Source organism: Excalfactoria chinensis, chromosome 5, assembly GCF_039878825.1.
Source record: "Excalfactoria chinensis isolate bCotChi1 chromosome 5, bCotChi1.hap2, whole genome shotgun sequence".
In the NCBI taxonomy this organism is placed as follows: domain Eukaryota; kingdom Metazoa; phylum Chordata; class Aves; order Galliformes; family Phasianidae; genus Excalfactoria; species Excalfactoria chinensis.
Window position 1 is genome coordinate 6,607,669 of NC_092829.1, and position 18,807 is coordinate 6,626,475.

Sequence of the window (18,807 nt, forward strand, 5' to 3'; positions counted from 1 at the left end):
TACAGCAAGTGCTCATTAAGGAGAATACAGTCTGGTGCCTGAATACCCTCAGCCTCCTGCCTCAGTAACCCTGTCAGGCCCAGTGGTTCTCTCTGCAGGTAGTTCTCAGTTTTAGTTTCTTCCCATCTTTCTTCTGAGATTTTTGTGCCAGTTTGCTCCCACCCCCAGCACAGCAGAAGGCTTGTCTCCCCTGCACTTTGAGCCATTAGTTCTATATCTCCCACTGTCCCCTCTTCCTATAGTACTGCCTGGCTGCCATGGGTGAAATCTGAGGTCGCTATCAGACCTTCTTCTCTCATCCTCTTAAATATATAACTTGGCTGCCAAGTCATAGGTATGTACTTGGCAGCCTGCGATAGCAACTGGAAACAAAACATACACAATTGTGTGTTTAAAAAAAAAACACCCCAACAATAGGCAGCTGTAGAAAGCAAAGTCAAAGCTGAATTTTCAGAGTGATATGAGGTCCTTGCTTATCTTGGATTAAGTTCATTAGCATGGATAAGCCTTTACAGAGTACCTACTGGAGAACAGATGCATCATCTGGACAGCTATAGAAAGAGGGGGGAAGTTAGGGACAGCAAGTGGATTGTTACATGGACATTCTATTTCCCTGCGTTGGATTGTCCCTGTGCCCTTCCATGTGCTCATGAACATTGCAGTGCTGCTTTCAGGAGTATTTTCCACTGTTAGAAAGCATTGCAAAAATGACCGAGATCTATAGGAGCTGAAAGCAGGGAATATTCTTTCAGCCTTTCTGAGCTGACTTGTCTAAAAGTCTTAGATCGGGTATTTTCATAGCTTCAAAGTGCAGTTTTCTAGACTGTGTCTGTTTTTAGCTGAAGGGCTCTGCTGAAAGGTGTGATCCTCTCCCATTGCTTCATCTTGATCGGTATTGCCTCTGGCCCCTCTCTGACCCACCACTGAACCGACATGGAGCGCTAACTCAGCAGAAAGCATCTCGTTTGTTTTTGCTGGGTTTCTGTTTTGACAGTTTAGGGAACTGCCTTGCTATGGGGATGGCGAAGATAAAGAATCAACAGAGATCAATGGTGGTAAAAGCTGGACAAGGGGAAGAATGCCTCTTCCATCAACAGTTAGCTATTAGGCTGGCTTAGCTGTGACACAAAACCTCATCCTTCTCTTGACTTGACTTCTTCTGGCAGGGAGTGCTTTTGTCAACAAAACTTGTACGGGTTTGGGGTGCAATCCAAGCAGTACCAGCTGTACACAGTGATACTGTTCCACTGTGAATGACCTGTAAGAGAGATTTCTGCTTGAACGGTGATGCTTCAAAGCATCCCAAACATCACAAATCCACCCTCAAACCCACGACCTTAACCTGCCTGAGCTTATGGGAATTATTTCCAGGGGAACTCACAAACCACGAGCAGACTATTTGCACAGAGATTTGCGACACGTCACAGGAGACCTGTGACTCTGTAGATATGCTCTGATATCTCAAAAATTCCAAGCTAAAATGTGTTTAACACGGACAGTGTTGTACAGACAACAGTGCCTGTACTGGCTGTGAACTGCTGCCCATCTTGTGTCTGTGACTAGGAGCACCTCTGCAGCTCCCTACCTTCAGAGGGAAACAAGAGCAAGGCCCAAATGAGTGACATTCATTAACTGCCCAGAAAACACTTATTTTCCCTGTTTCGGCAAAGAAGATTCCCAGGGAGGCTGCTGGGCAGAGGTGGGAAGGAGCAGCGTGCATGTCCCCAAGTGCATGGGCCACAAGTCTCCGAGCTGGAGGAGACTGTGTGTGCTGGGTTCCGTGGCTCCCAGGGGACGGACAGTGTTTCCAGGATACTGCTGTAAACAGGGCCACCTGCATGCCCAACCATGCTGCAGACAGGCACCCTGACCTCGGTGAGTCCCCTTGCTGGCTCCACATTGCTGCTGCCTGTATCTTGCTCTGTAGCAGTGGACTTCATGGGCTGTGGGGCAGCCACGGGGCCATCTTTCAGCCATGTCAGTGAGCACCAAGCTGTGTTATAGACACAGGCCTGGTATTCCCTCCTGCCTGGGTGGCTGTGGTTAAGTGTTGCTCTGCCAAGCCACCCCGCTGTTCATTTTTCCTCTGTGAGTTCATGATCCCCTGTGTATAATGTAAAGGTATTGCATTTGCATGGTCCTTTTCAGCTGAAAATTGTAAGCCAGTATTAGAAAGCTGGAGATGAAGACTAGGACTGACAAGTTTAAGTTACTGCTCTTTGTCAAAGGATTAGAGCCACCGTTTCCTAATATTCATCTCCACAGTCTAACCATTGCGAGGGCTGCTGGCTGCTGACATGAACTTGTGTTGGTGCTCTACTACCAAATTAGACTGAGCAAGAATCAGAGACTCTTGTTGCTGTCGGAATGGCACCAGGTGGAAAGTCACTGAAAGCCTTCTTGTTTCACCTGGTTTAAGTTTGTTGGCAGACGGACTTCAGCAACAAGATGCATTTTACTTGAAAGATGACCTGCAAGTACCAGCTGAGGGTTTGCAGGCCTTTCTTGTTAGTTAAGAAGGGGACTAATCCATCTCATTTGTTTCCAGGAGGTTTTTGGTTCTGTATGGATACTGTAAGATCCTGTCACTGGCGGTTTGCTTCAGCGTTCCCTTAAGATTCTCTCTGGTGTTTATTTAAAGTTCTCAGAACATCAGCAAAGTGCATAACCCGTCCCATTTTTAAACAAAGGCTTCCTTTCTGCTGCTGCTTAGTCACTGCAATTACATAAATAATATCAAAAACAAATAAAACTGATGGTTTGTTTAATCCGTGACTACATTTGATCTCTCAGCCTTTATTAATTCACTGGCAAGCAAAGAACTGATGTTCCTTAGCCAACTTGCAGTGATTTATTCACAACCTGAAAGACACAGAGGAGGACAGATGCCTTTTTGCTTTCTTAGGCTGGCAACCTTTAATCTAAGAGATCTTCTGTTTAGCTAATTCACTGTCAACATCTGAGTGAATAGCAAACTTAAGAAAGATATACAATGGATGACATGCACGGTGCTTGTGTTATAAATATTTCACTGAGCTGGGCTGAGAACAAGAGCACAGTGCTTATGACAATTAACCTGTGTGCTGTTTCCTTGCAGACGATAAAACTAACTTCAGGCCTGTGGTACTGGAAAGATGACACTAACACACTCGAATTTGCGAGGTAAAAGAATGATGTTCAGTTTCAAATTACGCAGGCTTAAGGTTCAGCAGCTCCATGTAAGGTAAAATCAGAGTGTAATGTTTTGCCTGAAAATCAACTGCAGGACGAATCTATATGTTTATACGCATATATATTATGGTTGGATTGAATGATCTTAGAGGTCTTGTCCAACCTCAGCGATCCTATGATTCTGTAGATGTTTTTCTTTATTGAGCCTGGAGCTTGTAATTGTTACTCTGTGATACTGAGTCACCATCCCTGGAGGTCTGCAAGGAAAGGGAAGGTGTAGCAGAGGGACAAGGTGTAGTGGGCATGGTGGTGATGGGTCGATGGTTGGACAAGATGATTTTAGTGGCCTTTTCCAACCTCAACGATTCTATGATTCTATTACATTTATCCCATTAATGGAGAAAAACAGAAGTAGGTATTTACTCTGTACTGCTGTCAAGATGAATCTACTTCCAAGGGATTGCCAAAAGCGTGTGCAAGTCCTGCCTTGTGCCTGAAACCATGTGCTGGAGCAGCAGTGCTGACAGCAGGGGCCAGATTGCCTCCAGGGCAACGAGAGGTGGAGGTCTGCAGGCTGATGCATGGCAGTGAGCACTGAGGGACTGCAAAGCTTTTGGGAAACCACAGCTCTGCAGGAGAGTGCACGTATCTGTGCTTTGCGTTTCTGTGGCAGCTCAGGATCAAGACTTAACCTGGCCTGAAATATTTCCATACATTTAACCACTAGGCAAAAGCTACGTCCTCCCCTCCTCCCTTCTCATGTGCAGGGCAGGCAGTGTGGCTCCTGCTGCCACCTCCCTCCTATACTGGCAGTTTCCAAGCCTTGGTCACAATAGAGCTGGGCTACTCACTCGTTCCCTGACAACAGGCTGATGCAGGTGCCTTTTGTGGTCTGATTCTCAGCAGCTCTAACCAGCTTGTCTGATGGGTTTGGGAATGCAGCTGGCTCGGTATGGTGCTCGCTGGGGCAGGAATGAATTCCCCAGCCATGTTTGCTGCCTCTGCCATTTGTAGTCCCAAAGAAAAGCTTTACATTTTGCATGTAAAATATGTCATTCCTGAGACAAAACACTCTTCTGTTTTCCTGCACAAAGATAAAGTACTAATAGACATGAAGGTCAGGAGCATATATGTACATTAACCTACCATGAATAAGGTTCAGATGGAAATCAAAAGAAGGTTCCCATTCACTGGTGTTGTTAGGACCAAGATGGTAAAGCCACTTGAGACACAGGTGACTTGAAGGGTTTATGTGATACAGGAGACAGCAGAAGGACCTTTGCTTACTCTGTGCTTCTGTGTTCTTAAAAACAATGTCTCATATGGGCCTCACCACAACTCAGATGTTTTCTTTGCATCCATTAGAAGATGAAATACCCGTGTGTTTTTGTACCGTGGTGAGCTGACCTCTTTGTCCTGCTGTTAGAAACATAAATTCACACTAGTGCATTCTCATACTCTATTTCAGCTCCAGTCCAGCAGCTGAGGAAAACCTTAAGGAAGAAAGAAACACTCACTTTCAGGAAATATGCGTCAAGACATTAAAGAGGTATTTCAATTCCACTAAGCTAGATTAAGAAGGAACACAATTATTAGGGTGGGAATATTTCATCACTTGTAGGAGGATCATGTCTGAACACAACAGGTGAAGCAGGAGCCACCTGCCATTTCAGCAGGGCGGATGAGTGGTCTGAGCAGAGAAACAGGGCCAGACATGCCTTGTGCTGAATGCCAAGCTCAGGCAGTAGCCTGCTGTGACTTTGGTAAAGGCATTCAGGTCTCTCAAAACGAGGTAATAATTCTCATCTGCTCTAGCGAGTATTGTGAGGTAATTAATTCACCTTTGTAAGGCACTTCAAAGATTAAAGTGTTATTATTAATTTTATAGATTCACAACACGGTGTGGCCGACTTTCATCCATTACTTAAAACATCTTTGATCTAAATAATATAGTTGCAATTTATTATATTAGCAACTAAAAGGGCAAATTCAGAAGCAACCTTGGAGGTGACATGTCCTGTTTCTCCCAACAATCCCAGGCTGCTTTGTGGTTATAATAGTTGAACATTATTTTGGGGTATCAGCCAAACACATTTAACTGCCCAGCTCTGTAAAATGGAATGCAATAACCTACCAGGTAGATAATGTGACTGTTCTGTGACTGGAATTAACAGTGTCCTTAAATACTGTATATTGGTCAACTACCAGCATTTTCCAAGACGAATGCAGTGCTACGCTCCCTGAAAAAAGGCTGCCTGACAATGAGGAAAAAATTCACATGCTGTCAAAGTGGATAAAACATGAATATGTCACACTGGATGATGTCAAATGTGAGTAATGGTTGGCCTCCTGCATCAGCAAGGCATTGCCCATAGAAGTATTTCTACTACCACTGAGCAATTTTTGGAGGAGCTATTATTACTCTTTTTTATTTGCTCCTTGTTTTCAGATCTCGTTTTCCTTTTGAGAGAAGAAAATGACTCTCATCGCATGCTCCCATTTGCAGCAGTTATGGGGTACGTCATTTAGAATTTGTTTTGAGAACTGTGTGTGCATCAGGGCACGGGGGGACTATCCTGTGTAGTTTCAGATCTCTTCTCTGGGTATTACTGGGAAGCAAATACATTTTCTCCTCGATGAGCAGAAAAATAATCCTACCTTTTGCTTGAAAGGGTTCCACTCTGTTAGAGAAAGGAAGCCAAGACCTTGGGCCTAAATATCCGAATGCTGTTATTCATCTTAGCCTAAGTTCAGTTTAGTGTTTGGCAAAGCATCCACCACACTGCCTGCACCAGGAGGGCCTAACAGTGGGGCATCTGAGCTACCTGCTTGTGCTGCTGCTGTTCCAGCCAGAATGCAGAGCTCATTGGTTGCTGCTGGTATTTATCTGCGTTACTTCCCCACATGCTGAAAGCAAGGAGGCAGTCAGCAGAGTGCTGTCTTAAGGGTGTACCTCTGAGATCACCAGGGCTAGGCAGTGGCTGCACTGCCTTTGTTGTAGGAATGTACCTGTATATCTTGAGTCTCAGCCATACTGTCCTTTGGGAAGGGGAGGGGGATCTTAATTATCCCCATTTCCTGTGAATGAGAATGCTGCACAAAACATACTTGGAGGATGTAAACATGGCACTATCTAATTCGATCCATGGCTCAGTGTGCTTCTTGGCCTCCAAAGTCTTACTGTTATGGAGTGCTTGCTGTGAATGGCTCTCAACTGCACAGGGGGTTGCTCAGTATAATGCAGGCCCTTGAGCAGAGTCTTTGCTCTTTTTCATACTAATCTGGTGCTGCAGACTTACCAGTGACATTTCTACCTTTTATTTAGGAATAAGAAACTGGACGAGTTCCTCATGGCCCTGCTTTTCTACATGTCTTTTTACCTGGAAAAAATTACCCTGGAAAAGAAAACCCAATCCTTGCTTGTGTGAGTATTAGGATGTCAGGGATGTACGTACCCAGAATTTGCCCCAGCAAATCCAGACTCATAGGACAGTTTTTACAGAGGGTTCAGTGGGATTCTGCATATGAGTTATGCCTCTCACCCTTTTGGCTTCTATGCTCTCCCAGGACATCTGAACTAGTCATTACTATTACCCAAACCTTTGTGTGCCCTGGATCGAATCACCATCCCCCAAATCACATTTCCCAGTAACAGCATTAGCATCCAGTCCTTTCTGCTTGCAGAAGCACCCACAAAGCACAGCTGAGTTCGCTGGGTGTTAATTTGTGCCGTGGGTCACATTGAATTCATTTCTAACTACTTTGCATAGCATGGTTCAGATGCTTCTTCAGTGCTAGAAACGTGTTACAACATGAGAAATATCTGCTAGGCAAGCAGTTCCCAAGTAAGGGTGTGTGACCACATTTGCTACCTTGCAAAGTGGAAGTGGGGATGCCAGAGGAACAGCTGAGGAGCTGCTGCGTTAAAGGGTAATATTGTGTCCTGGGTGAAAGTGTTACAAAGCTACAAACTGTGATTATAATAAACTTTAATGATTTGCTGGACTCTTTGATAGTCTCAGAGAATGGATTGATCAATTCATTAGAGCACTCAATAATTGTGTACTTCACAAGTAATGAAGACTGTTGGAGGACTGCTGCCCCTGAGGAACTAATTTGTTCCATTTCCTGTGCAAAGAATAATTCATACATAAAGAAAATTATCAACATAGTTTCATACACAAAAGTCTTATGTCCGTGAGGATGAGGAAGACCCTGCATTGGCCATGACGTCTCAACATGGCTCGTGTCATCAGCTGGCATGGAAAATACAGAAACAGACTCCAGCAAAGAGGATTTTGGACCAATTGCAACGTGGTTTGTATTTCTTGGGTCAAAGGGGCTGTGACTGGCAGCTACCAGCTATAAACCCTGGATAATCTCTGCCAGAAGACACTTTTTGCTGTGTTACGGTGTACAGTGCTCCCAGAGTGACTGCTGACTTTTTGTGGGAAACATGTAAGAGCTCTGAGCATCCCAAAGGGATATTCTGCAATACTGCTTTATTGAGATTCATTTCCTCCCCTGAAGGGAAGTGGCTTGCTTGCCAGGATTGCTTGCGTGTAGTGTAACATCAGAGAAGCTCAAGAAGAGATATTTACCATGCAAAGGTCAGGATATTGATCTATCAAAGCATAAATACAGAGAAGGAAAATAAAGTGACAAAAGGCATATTTAGATCTTACTTAATGTTGAGGGTTATCCTTAATTGTTCTTGCACCTAAGCTGACACGGAGGAGCAGATGTGAAGGACTTTCTGACACTGCAGCTTTGCTGTGTCCAAGGCTTCCTATTTCGCCCCTTATCCACCTGGTCCAATTCTGAACTCAGTATATGTTGTATTTCAAATCGAATGTAAGAGGCCCTGCCTTCTGTGCAGTAAAGTTCTGGAGTCTTTTACTAGTTCTGGAGTCTTTTACTAGTTCTGGAGGTCTTTTACTAGGAAGTGGTGGGAGCAAGGGAGAAAACTGCTTTTTTTTCTGAAGATGGATCTCTGTGAGCTTGTGAAGGGAATTTTATAGCCACGTAATAGAACCATAATGACAGAAAATTACACTTACGATAAGAATCCTTTGGTATGTGATATGCTTATGTATTTGAGAGAGGATGTGAAGGAAGACTGCACAGCCATTTGCTTTCCTGTACCCATCCCACATAAATCCCATGCTCAGGGCTGTTGCAAGTTGTCTGTTCAGGAAGAAAAATCCCTCCCCCTTCTTTTTTGGTGTAAGTTAATTTCAGAGGCTTTTTGCTTTCCTGTGTATTACTGGCTATGTGCCACAGGCAGAGGCAGACTGGAGGCAGGACGTACTGGTACCCCTTCATGCATCTGCTTAGCGACACCTATAATTTGCTCAGAGTTAAACTGACAGACAGGCTACTTGAAGATGGGGCTTGATGCCCTGCCTACTCCTTTAGCAGCCTGATGTTCCCACACAGCAGACTCTGTGCTGTCCTTGAGCTGCTCTTACAGACCTTGCATACTAACCTCCTGAAGCAGAAGACCACCTTCATCTAAGACTGTCCTTACTTAAGAAGTCATTGCTTTCACACATTGCATTTTCTTATGTCAGGAGTTTCAGTAGGAGAAAACCAGCATGAACCTGGATACCTGTAACTTCTTGTGACCTGATCTTGATGCTATGCCGATTCTTTGTAAATCCAAGCTTGAGGTTTGCCTGGCTTATTTTAGGTTCAGGAAGATCTTGTAACCAACTTCAAAAGCAACCAACCAGTTTTCCAAAGCAGCAGGCGTGAAGCATTGCCTCAATGGAGACAGCCTGAGAGCATTCACCTCTGAAATACGCAACTAAGAACAAAAGCTGAACAGTGGTGAATAAGACATGAATGGAACACAGACTATTATTTCTGTCCTGTGGTTTTTTTTTCCCCCCTTACTTTCTTTCATGTCTTTTTAAGGAAAATCTGCTGAATTTTATTAGCAATTATCCTTGAGAAGCCTAGAGTAATTGTCCTAATTATTAAAGGTGGGTTGTGTGGGAAGCTTTACTGCTGGAGGCCATCAGGGACAGATAAAACAGCTCTCCCCAGCATGGAAGGAGGCTGGCAACTTTTAGGCCTGCAGTGCTCCCAGCACTGGGAGACAGCTGGGTGGATTACAGGGGAAGCAGGGGAAATAGAAAGCTCTTTGGTTTGACATTTCCTTAGCGTTTGATCTGAAGTGGTTTCAAATACAGGCTTGTGGGGTCAGCCGTTCCTATTTAGAGGCCATCCCAAAAGTGCTTTGTGTGCCTTTCTGAAGACGAGTAAGTGCTGCCTCTGAATGAGCCAGCTCCACTGCTCCAGGCTGCCCAATTGCAGAGTCTATGCCTGGAGACATCTCCATGCACCTCTAGGGCTTTCATGTAGGCTGCAAAAAGGGGTTCATAAGCTATGCAAGATCAAAGACAGCAGCCTAAAAAGCTGCAGGCGAGGAGCCTGCAAGTTCCGTAGGGCAAGAGAGGCTGTCTGAGTCCAAGCACCAGGCCTGGCAGTCCCAGCAGTGCTGGAAGCTCCTGAACTTGGCCTTGATGCAATGTGAAGGTGTTGTCATGTGGTGTGTTGGCTTGTGTGCTTGAAAAATGTACTTACTTCTCAGGAATTGTCACCCTTTCTTTCTTTCTCTTTTTCTGTTTTAAACAGGTCTGTGATTTATCTGGAAAATAACGAAACGGACGATGTGTTGGCGAAGTTAGCGGTGGCCAAGATTTACCTTGCCAAGGTTTATGGTAACCTTGTCCTTGAGAGAGGCACAGCACGGCAGAGCTGCACATCTCATAGAAAGTAAGCTAAGAAATGATTTTCTGTGACAAGTCAAGGGCCACAGCAGCCCAAGGCCCCTTTTGTGCTGGCCCAAGGCTGTACTTCTTGTCAATCTAAGGGTTACGAGAGGACTCTGAGGTCTGATGAGGTATTGGAACAAGCTGCCCAGGGAAGAAAGGGAGTTGTTGTCCCTCAGAGTTTTCAAGAAGAGGGTAGATGTTGCACTGAGTGACACGGCCTGGAGTGGTCACGGGTGTGGGCTGATGGTTGGACTGGATGGTCCCAGTGATCTTTCCAACCCTTATGATTCTATGAGATACAGATGTGCACTGATCGCCCTGCAGCTCTAGCTAGTAACTAACTCCAGAAGTGTTTCAGATGAGCTGTTGCCAACTGATTTGACACAACAAGTTGTAACAGAGTTCTGGATACCAGATGGTGAAGTTCTGGCCCTGGTATGCGGAAGCCTTGTTAGGTATACAGAGCAGGAAACTTTTGATGGCTTCAGTGTGAAAGCCAGCAGGGCAAAAAGCAATGCCAACCACGCATCTCACCTCTGCCATTTTGACTAAACCATGAAAGAAAATAGTTGTGTGCTTGCTGGTTGCCATTGATCCCTGCATAAATTTCTGTTTATGCCAAGTCAGAGAGCCTAAGACTGTTAGCGAGTGCAGGAGAACATGCTCCTGAAGAGCAGCAAGTGATGGGACTAGAGACAAGAAAAGGCTGCACTTGGGGACCATGGGTGTTAGAAGTGTAGGGAAGCAGGGAAGATGAATAGATTCTTTTGGAGTGGCAGCGACCAATAACTCTCTAGATGCCTTAAACCCAGAGAAGGTCTGAGAGGGGCAGAAAGTCTTAGTGGGAATTTAAAAATATGAGGACTCGATGGATACACACAATGTGTCCATGTATCATTCCTTTCATTGGCAGTAGCCACCGCACAGCCCAGGCTCTCGAGATCCTCTCAGAGCAGTTTCAGCCTCATTTTTCTAATATCAGTTGCTGTGAAACTGCTGCCAGTCCTCCACAGGAGTCGCAACCCTTCCCTGCCTTCCTGCAGCGTGGCTCCTGGCAGCCTCACTGTTGTCTGCAATTGGAGGATCCTGGATTTCCTCCTAGTCAGGAGAGGAGGTTACATGGTGGAGGCAAAGAGGAGCTGGAGACTGCTGTCCCCAAAGGGCTCCCATGCCATAAATCAGTGGACCCCTAAAGTGCACAGCACATTCTCTCTGTATCCTGGCACGCTGGTATTTCACAGGGTATTCCTGTCAACAGTGTTGTGTACCAAATGCCTGCTTCCAGATTGCTGCTGAGTAGAACATCCCACTAACCTTCCTGTTGGCTGGACAGGGAACATCATGACAGCATTCATTGTTTCTATTCGGTGGCCCAAATGCTTGCACTTATGAGACCCAGTATAAGGAACTTAGTGCAAAAAAAAGCAGCTTGCATCCAAAGACTGGATGCAGCTGGATAGAACAGCCTGTCCTGCATGCCCAGCTGGTTAGCGTTGCTGCCTGTTTATTCACTGTATTGTCTGGTGGACAGCAATACGCAGGACTGAGAAAAGAGGTATAGTGGCAAACAAAACAAGAGAACCAAACCCAGCAGCATGGGAAAGAGAGCAGAGAGCTGAAATAGGGAGCTGCCTTCTTTAGCATTTCCATTGCAGTGGTGGGTTAGAGACTGGCTGTGGCTTGGGACGCTGAAGTCTGGGCTGTAAAAACACAAAGAGCCAGAAAAGGGCTGTGTCTTAACACATTTGCAATGTAAGGTGTTGCATAAAGTTACTCATAGCAGGGTGGTGGTAGCTGACTACAGCGGACTTCAGAGTTAGGCTAATGCTGAGCATGTCACAACACGCAGCACTTCTCATACCATGCAGCAATTACATAAATGTAAACCCTTCCAGGCTGACTCAGTTTACCCTTAAATGTTATCTGGAGCCTCCCAGACCATCATTACATGAACTGCCAAAAACAAGAGCTGAGGGACAGAACCGATTAACGCTCTCAATTGTAAAAGAAGATTAGGAGTTTTCTCAGTGCACGCGGTTTGGGATAAAAAAAAGGTCCTTTGTCAAGATGGAAACTGTGGCAAGGGTTACTTTGGTGATTTTTAACTTGAAAAGTGTTTAAATTTAAAAGCTGAGGATCTATTGGTAATGTATAACTCCTAGATTCACGATATTTTGTTATAACCCAACCATGGCGTTGAAGCTTTTGCTTCTTCACGTAATTCACCATAGCAACATATTAAAGAAATCTTATGCTATGCTGGGAAGCTGTTTTCCCTTCCATGTATTCAAATGCAATGATTGGTTTTTCGTGTGAAGTCTTTCTCTGAAAATTTAAAAAGGAAGCTGAGATGGAGGACGTCCTCATTGTAACCATTTACATGAATTGTAAAATGCAGCATTAAACCCTGAGTTTGATATCCTCCCAGACTGGAATTTGAGAGAGTCCCTCCAGACCTGTTATTTGTGTGTGTTAGCATTAGTTCTTTTGTGCCTCCAACGCTGAGGAAGGAATAGGTGTGTCTGGCTTTCTCCTTTTAAGTTAATGGGGGTTGCGCAACCTTTTTGTGGTGCCAGCTTCCTTATGGGCATTTGTCATAATGGGAAAAATACAAAGCGTTCCCAAAGCAGCAGCCATCAGTGCCACAGAGTCAGCCCTTCCCGATCCCTGAAGCTGACTTTATCCATGAACACTCAGAGTCACGGCTGTAGTCGAGGGAGCTGTTGTAGCACAGGAAGCATTACCCCCTGTGCTCGTGCATAGAAAGATGGTTCCTGTAGATATCTGAAGCCATTATCCTCTTACATCCAAACCCCAGGCTTACTTCTGTCCTTGGCTGTGCAGTCGTCTTCTTCCATGCATTGAGATCCTTCTGTCACCCCAACAGCTCCAAGAAATGACTGTATTTCTAGAAGTCATGGTGTTCTTTGCTCAGTCCTTCATGTATTTCTTGCAAGTCCTGTCTTGAATCTTGATGCAAGTTTGATGTTTTTCCTAACCCTTTCTGTATTTTCCTAGGTAATTAGCAACTGTGCCCTAGACATGGGAGGTACCTGTACCTTCCAGCTCAATGCTTATCTTAGGAAACTTTATTTCAAGCAGCTCTCTTAGCTTAATACCTTACCTGCGGGAATAAAGCACTGGGGGAAAGAAGGGTGGAGGCCCCCTAGCATTATTTGATTTTAATTACCGGTGTTGGTTTCTGTTGCTGGCCTCCATGTAGGTTTCTCTGCTAAACTGGGAAGTGACTCTAAGACACTGCATGAGTTATCTAATGCTGAAAGGTAAAGCAGAGTTTTACATTAAGGTTTAAGAAGCTGGGGTCGCATTATGTTCCTCTGCTCTGGTATTCTGAAGACAGAATATTGAGCTTTTTGAGAATCTATAAGGAATCGAAAGCATTGAAGTTATCTGGGAGATCTGCTTGAGCCAACGGCCATCCCACACTTGAAGATTCGGGTTTCTTTTCCCTTGCACAACGAAGGGGTTTGGGTTCTCACCTGAAGCATCAGGAGAGGTATGACTGCTGGGAGCTAGGCAGGGAGATGCACGGTCCTCCTGATCAATATACCTGTCAATGAAAGTCAGAAAATTGTAAACAGATATTTGGGGCTGAAAGGTGTTATCCTCACGGTCTGCAGTGTTGCTGGGGTGATGGCAGCTGGGTATGTTCTAGGAGCATGGAACAGCTGATGCCATCAGGAAGGTGAGGGACATTTCAGGAGTTGGTGAGTTGGCACAGAGGCAGGATCTCCCTTGTACCTGGCAGAGTGGAACCAGATCTGTGGGGATCTGAAAGCTGGCAAACCTGCTTTCCATTACACAGGGATGAGCTGTGCTAACTTCAGGAGAATGGAGTGGCTTTTGGGACGTGTGCATCACCCTCCACTTTGATGGCTGTTTCCATGATGGACAGTCATTTGGCCTTCCATGAGAATCCCCAGGCACAAGAGGGTGGTGTGAATATCTTTCAGACTTCTGGGCAAACTGCAGCTTCTTTAACAAAGGATCTTTGTCATGTTTGTACGTTTTACGTTTCTTCTTGGAGATGCATCAGGGTTTTTCTTTCTGTTTTTTTTTGAAGTATATTGTCTCAGCATTGCCCTGGCTTTGTACTTGTGGTAACTCTGCTTGTTCCTCTGCCAGTGATGTCAGGAAGTTTTCTACATGCTTCAGTGGGAACTGGGTTAGATCAGTCCTGGCCATTTTTGAGAGGCCCAAGCAGAGGGCTCAGTTTAGATAGCATAGTGGGGAGCCTCGCCTGCTGTTCACATCCAGCTTTGTTCTGTTGGATTTAATTAAATGAGCCATACAATATTTGGCATTTTCTACTTCTGATGCAATGCAGAAGTCCTGTCGTTCTCTTAGACAGTAGGTCTCTGCATGCTCATAATGAGGATTTACCAGCAACAACTTACTGCTGTGGTGAAATGCCAGCTTGGCAGTAGCCCCATGAATCGTATTCAGTGCTGTGTTCAGAGGACTGAAAGGACAACGGCTGCTATTAATTTTGTTGCTCTTTTTCACTGCCTTAGGAGAAAAACATCTTTGCAGAAAGATCGGAACTTCTTTGAGGTAAGAAAGATAGAAAGATAAACGGAGACTTTGACTGAGTGTCAGCCCAGACCATGTCCCTCTCGTGCACATCCAAATGCTGCAGGCAGCCTGCTCCTTTCCTTTTAGTCACAGCCCAGTGAGGAATCTGAGCCTCTCTATGTAGCAGGGCTTTGATAAATGAATATAAAACACCAGGGCTCAAATTATATTTCTCAAACTGTGGAGACTTTCCTTCAAAGAGGAGAACTGTGGATTGAATTCTAAGGATTATTATTAAGGGCTAATTCTAATCACTGTAGTTCCAGTGATACCATCTTTTCAGGAACCTCAGTAGAGGTTTGATTTTCTGGGTGTTGATTCAGCTGGTGCCACAGATCACGAGTGTTAAAGTGGTGTGATAACCTAGATATTCTTATTTAATCAGCAAGCAGATACATGAAGGTAAGATGCAATGAGTTCATATTTGTTAGTAATATTTTCTGTGATCAAAATGCTGTCATTTGGGGTGGGAATCATCTTGTCTAACCCCAGTTGCCCAAACAATAGCTGTCTTATCAGCCTAAGCCCTCAGGCTACTCTGACAGTCATACACACAAGGAAAAGCTAGGCCAGGGATGAATTGTTGCCTCTTGGGACAAACGAGCGTGATAAGAAGCCCCACAGCATGACTCATCCCAACAGCCTCTTTCCATTGATTATTAAAGGAAACTGGATGGTGATCCTCAGTTCCTAGCAGCGAACCTAAACTAAACTGGTCAGATTCAGCAAGGTGAGATCCCTCTGAGCTAGTTGTGTTTCTAGCCTCATTTCTCTCCGTACCTTTAAAGAAACCGGTGCTTTCAGATCTTCACTGCTAAAGTTTGATGTCAGACTAGTTGCTGGCTTTTAGTGGAGTCGTGCCATCCTGCACTGTGGGACGTGCTGTGGGGTTCTGAACCTTTTCCCAGCAAAAATGGGATCCGTGTTTTCAATTTAGGGCTTCTACAACTTCTGCAGCTACCTGACTTGGCTTGTGTTCAGACGGAAGCACTTCCAAGTGATTCGGGAAGAAATCGGCAGGCTCCTTTGTTCCGACATGTTCAATCTGGCCTTCAGAGACAGGAGCCATGTTTCTTTGCAGAATGCAGGTGACCAGGCTACTGATACAAGTGCAGTGAGGTTACCACATCAGAGGTACGCATTTGACATACTGATGAGCCCTTAGGTAACCTGCCCCGTCCCAATACACTAAGATAACATCTGTGTTTGTTTTCTTTCAAGACAAATCCATACCAAGCATCCATCCATAAACAGCATGGTTCACCAACACTCACCTGTGCTCAGCACACTGCTGCCCTTACCGAAGGAGCGTGCTCAATACCGCTCCCAGAGCCACTACTGTCGGGGCAGAGGCCCACAGCCCTGCTCATGTGACTGCCTACCAGACTTCTCAGAATTGCTCTCTACCAAGTAAGGGATATTTCCTGACATAAATAGATTCGTAGTGCTATTAGAGAGGCTGCCCGACAGCTCAGTCTTCCTCTTTGAGAGAAACCATTGGACAACTCTATGATTCCGTGGCTGGGAATTTGCCTACGGGAACAGGCTTCAGTGAGCCTGAAACTTGCAGGCGAGGTACTCTTTGTTAACTGACTGAAGTAACTACTGTCCACCCTACTGCTTTGTTAACTGGAAAGTATTATTGGGAAAGCCAATAGAAATAGGACCTTTTTGAATGATTAAGATAAAAACAAAAAAAATTCAAGCCTGATTGTGCCATATAAGAGGAATTCTACTTTTCCCTCTATTTGTGAGCTGCCTTCATTTTCTGGATCTTCCAGACTTTCTGGCAACCCAAAGAACGCACCATATATACAGAATCTTCAGACCTACCTACAACATAAGACTGGTGAATCCAATATTTCCCCAGAAATGAAGTTTGCTACAGATGCACATGTAATTGCTTTGTGAATGCCTTTGAACCTGGGTACCTGCTGAGAGTCTTGTGTATGTAATTTCTGCACAGTAATTGATGTGCAATGGGGCCAAACTTTTGAGCCAGTGCTAAGTTTGACTTGGACAACATACATATTCTGTATTGTGTGCCTGCACACTCCAGGCAGAAACATGACACGATGTGTGAGGTGCTGTGTGTATATGTGGTTCTTTGTCCGTGGAGCAGAGAAGATAATCTCTGCAGAATGTGTTATTCACAGTCCAGCTAAAGGAGGCAACATTCTTTGCTGGTTTTCATTGGGAAATACTGCAAGTTGTTCTCTCTTTCTCCTGTTTTCCTCTGCTTCATTGTGTCAAATGCACTAACACCATGTTTTCTAACAGGGTGGGCATCATTGGAGCTCACTGCAGTGAGTTAAATTCCTTCTTGGTCCAGTCTGATGGGACAACGGAAGAGGAAGAACAAGACCAAGAACAAGAACAAAGAGAAGAACAAGAGAAACTAAGGAGTCATTCCTTTGTCCCGACAAAAGATTCGAGTTTATCAGCTCTGTGAAGCCCCCAGAGAGGCAGTAGAGAGAGCACTGTATTCTCAAGAGCCATGGCAGAAGGCGATTGTAACTAGAACAACTAGCAGAAGTTGCGTGCCATGGTTTCACGTTGCTAAGTAAATAATCTTGAAATTGCAGCTTAAAAAGCCAAAATCATTTATCAGAGGTGGGATAGTTTAACACACAAGTATCTGCATGGGTGACTGAAAACCTGGACTGTAATTCCTGGTCTGTCACTGACTATTCCTCTTTTACCTTAACTGCTTCTGAGAAATTATTCTACTGACTTATTTTGGGAAGTGCTTTGACACCTGCAGATGAACGTGATTATTGATTTTAATGTCAGCCTTCTTTTTCTAAAGGATTAGCAAAGTAACCAGGAGACGTGACTTACTATGGCCTAGAAGTTCCTTAAACTGTCCTTTTAAAGGAACTTAATCTTGAATCTTTGATATATTGCTTACTCCTTTTTTAATTTCCATCGCCTCTCATTTAGTTCTAATATTTTGAAGCCTAATTTGGAAGCCTAATTTATGACTCACTGTGAAAACAGTATAGCAAAGAGGAATCTTCATATACATGATGTGAAGTGGTGAGGTCTTTACTCAGAATTACGATTCCCAAGTTTTACATTTGCGTTCATATTGGGCAGACAGGTTAGTGCTCTTACGATCTTAAGAATGGTGGCAAGACCTTCAAATGGTGCTTTGGTTGCAGGTTTCCTGGGAGTCTGGTTGGGCAACAGTATATGCAGCTGTGTCTCTCCAGGCAGCACAAGCTGCTGCTTTGGATGGTACATACCTGGCTCGACATGCAAGAGGCAATTGTGCTATCACTGCCCTGAAGCAACGTGGTTTCTCTACTGAATGATGCAGCAAGATGTTGGCCAGTACATGAAGCTAAGGCAGGCTACTTCACAGCTTCCTTCTCTTGGTGTTGGGATAAACCTTTCAGTTTCTGCTGTAGGAGGCCTTGGCTTGGTCTGCATCTGTATCATGCTGTATGGCACGCTCTGAGTAAAACCTGATGGTCCTTTTGAGTTCTGCTTTTAAGACACTGTGATAGTAAGCCAAGTCCTCAGTGATGGCTTTGGGCCATGTAACAACAGCCTTGAACTTTCTAGAAAGGATTGAGAAATACTTTGAAGTTCAGGTCCTTTAGTCAGCAGAGTCCTTTCCAGGGTTACCTTCTCAGGGCTGAGCGTCTGCTTCTTCTGAGGCAACGGATGTCTAACACAGACACCCCATACCTGTTTAAGCATGTAAGCAAGGCCCGGCAGCCCTTCACACATGACAGTGAGTCATCCTTCCAGCAGGAGAGAGTGAGTCAGAAAGGGCAGTTGACAAGCTTTATTTATCAGTCTCCTGTTATTTGGCCCGGGAGAATTTCGCTCTGGAAAACCCACCCTGTTAATGACAGGCAGAGCTCAGAAGTGTATCATGCGACTACTGGCTTCTATTCCCATAGGCTTTGCATGCAGTTTAATTATCAGGAAGTCACGGCAGATTGGCCATTTCCAGGTATTTCTTTTTGTACGGGGACTCTAAGCATGCCAGCTGTATCAGAACGACTTGCCCAACTAGGGTTACCAGAAACAATACAAATTCAAATGCCCCCGAGTGATGAAAAGAGCCGAGGGTTCTGTGCAACAGCATATATTGAGTTCCCATTTACTTTCTTCTCTTAGGGCTGATTTGCTCTGAACTTTAATCAAATGCTGCTAGCATTGCTTAGTGTCTTGACTGGCTTTGGGTTATGGTTCTGCTCCATATAGGGTGTGTCAGGCTTTCCAGTGTACGCGTCTATTTTCA

The 18,807-nt window shown here is 44.8% G+C and overlaps 1 protein-coding gene across 1 annotated transcript; it reads left to right on the top strand.

The window, feature by feature from the left end:
• The first annotated feature begins 1,848 nt into the window (after positions 1 to 1,848).
• On the top strand, positions 1,849 to 17,001 carry PPP1R36 (protein phosphatase 1 regulatory subunit 36). The gene is made up of 11 exons (XM_072337866.1): positions 1,849 to 1,875; positions 3,098 to 3,162; positions 4,640 to 4,720; positions 5,380 to 5,501; positions 5,621 to 5,687; positions 6,497 to 6,595; positions 9,814 to 9,954; positions 14,489 to 14,528; positions 15,487 to 15,683; positions 15,771 to 15,959; positions 16,830 to 17,001. The coding sequence occupies exons 1-11, from the start codon at positions 1,849 to 1,851 to the stop codon at positions 16,999 to 17,001; spliced, it is 1,200 nt and encodes a 399-aa protein (XP_072193967.1).
• The last annotated feature ends 1,806 nt before the right edge of the window (positions 17,002 to 18,807 follow it).

What these genes read in the sequence shown, in the direction of transcription:
- PPP1R36 (XM_072337866.1), top strand. Translation starts at nt 1,849, where the DNA reads ATGCTGCAGACAGGCACCCTGACCTCG. An exon ending in AACACACTCGAATTTGCGAG is followed by an intron (nt 3,163 to 4,639) that starts GTAAAAGAATGA and finishes ACTCTATTTCAG; the next exon opens with CTCCAGTCCAGCAGCTGAGG. An exon ending in AAGATCGGAACTTCTTTGAG is followed by an intron (nt 14,529 to 15,486) that starts GTAAGAAAGATA and finishes TTTTCAATTTAG; the next exon opens with GGCTTCTACAACTTCTGCAG.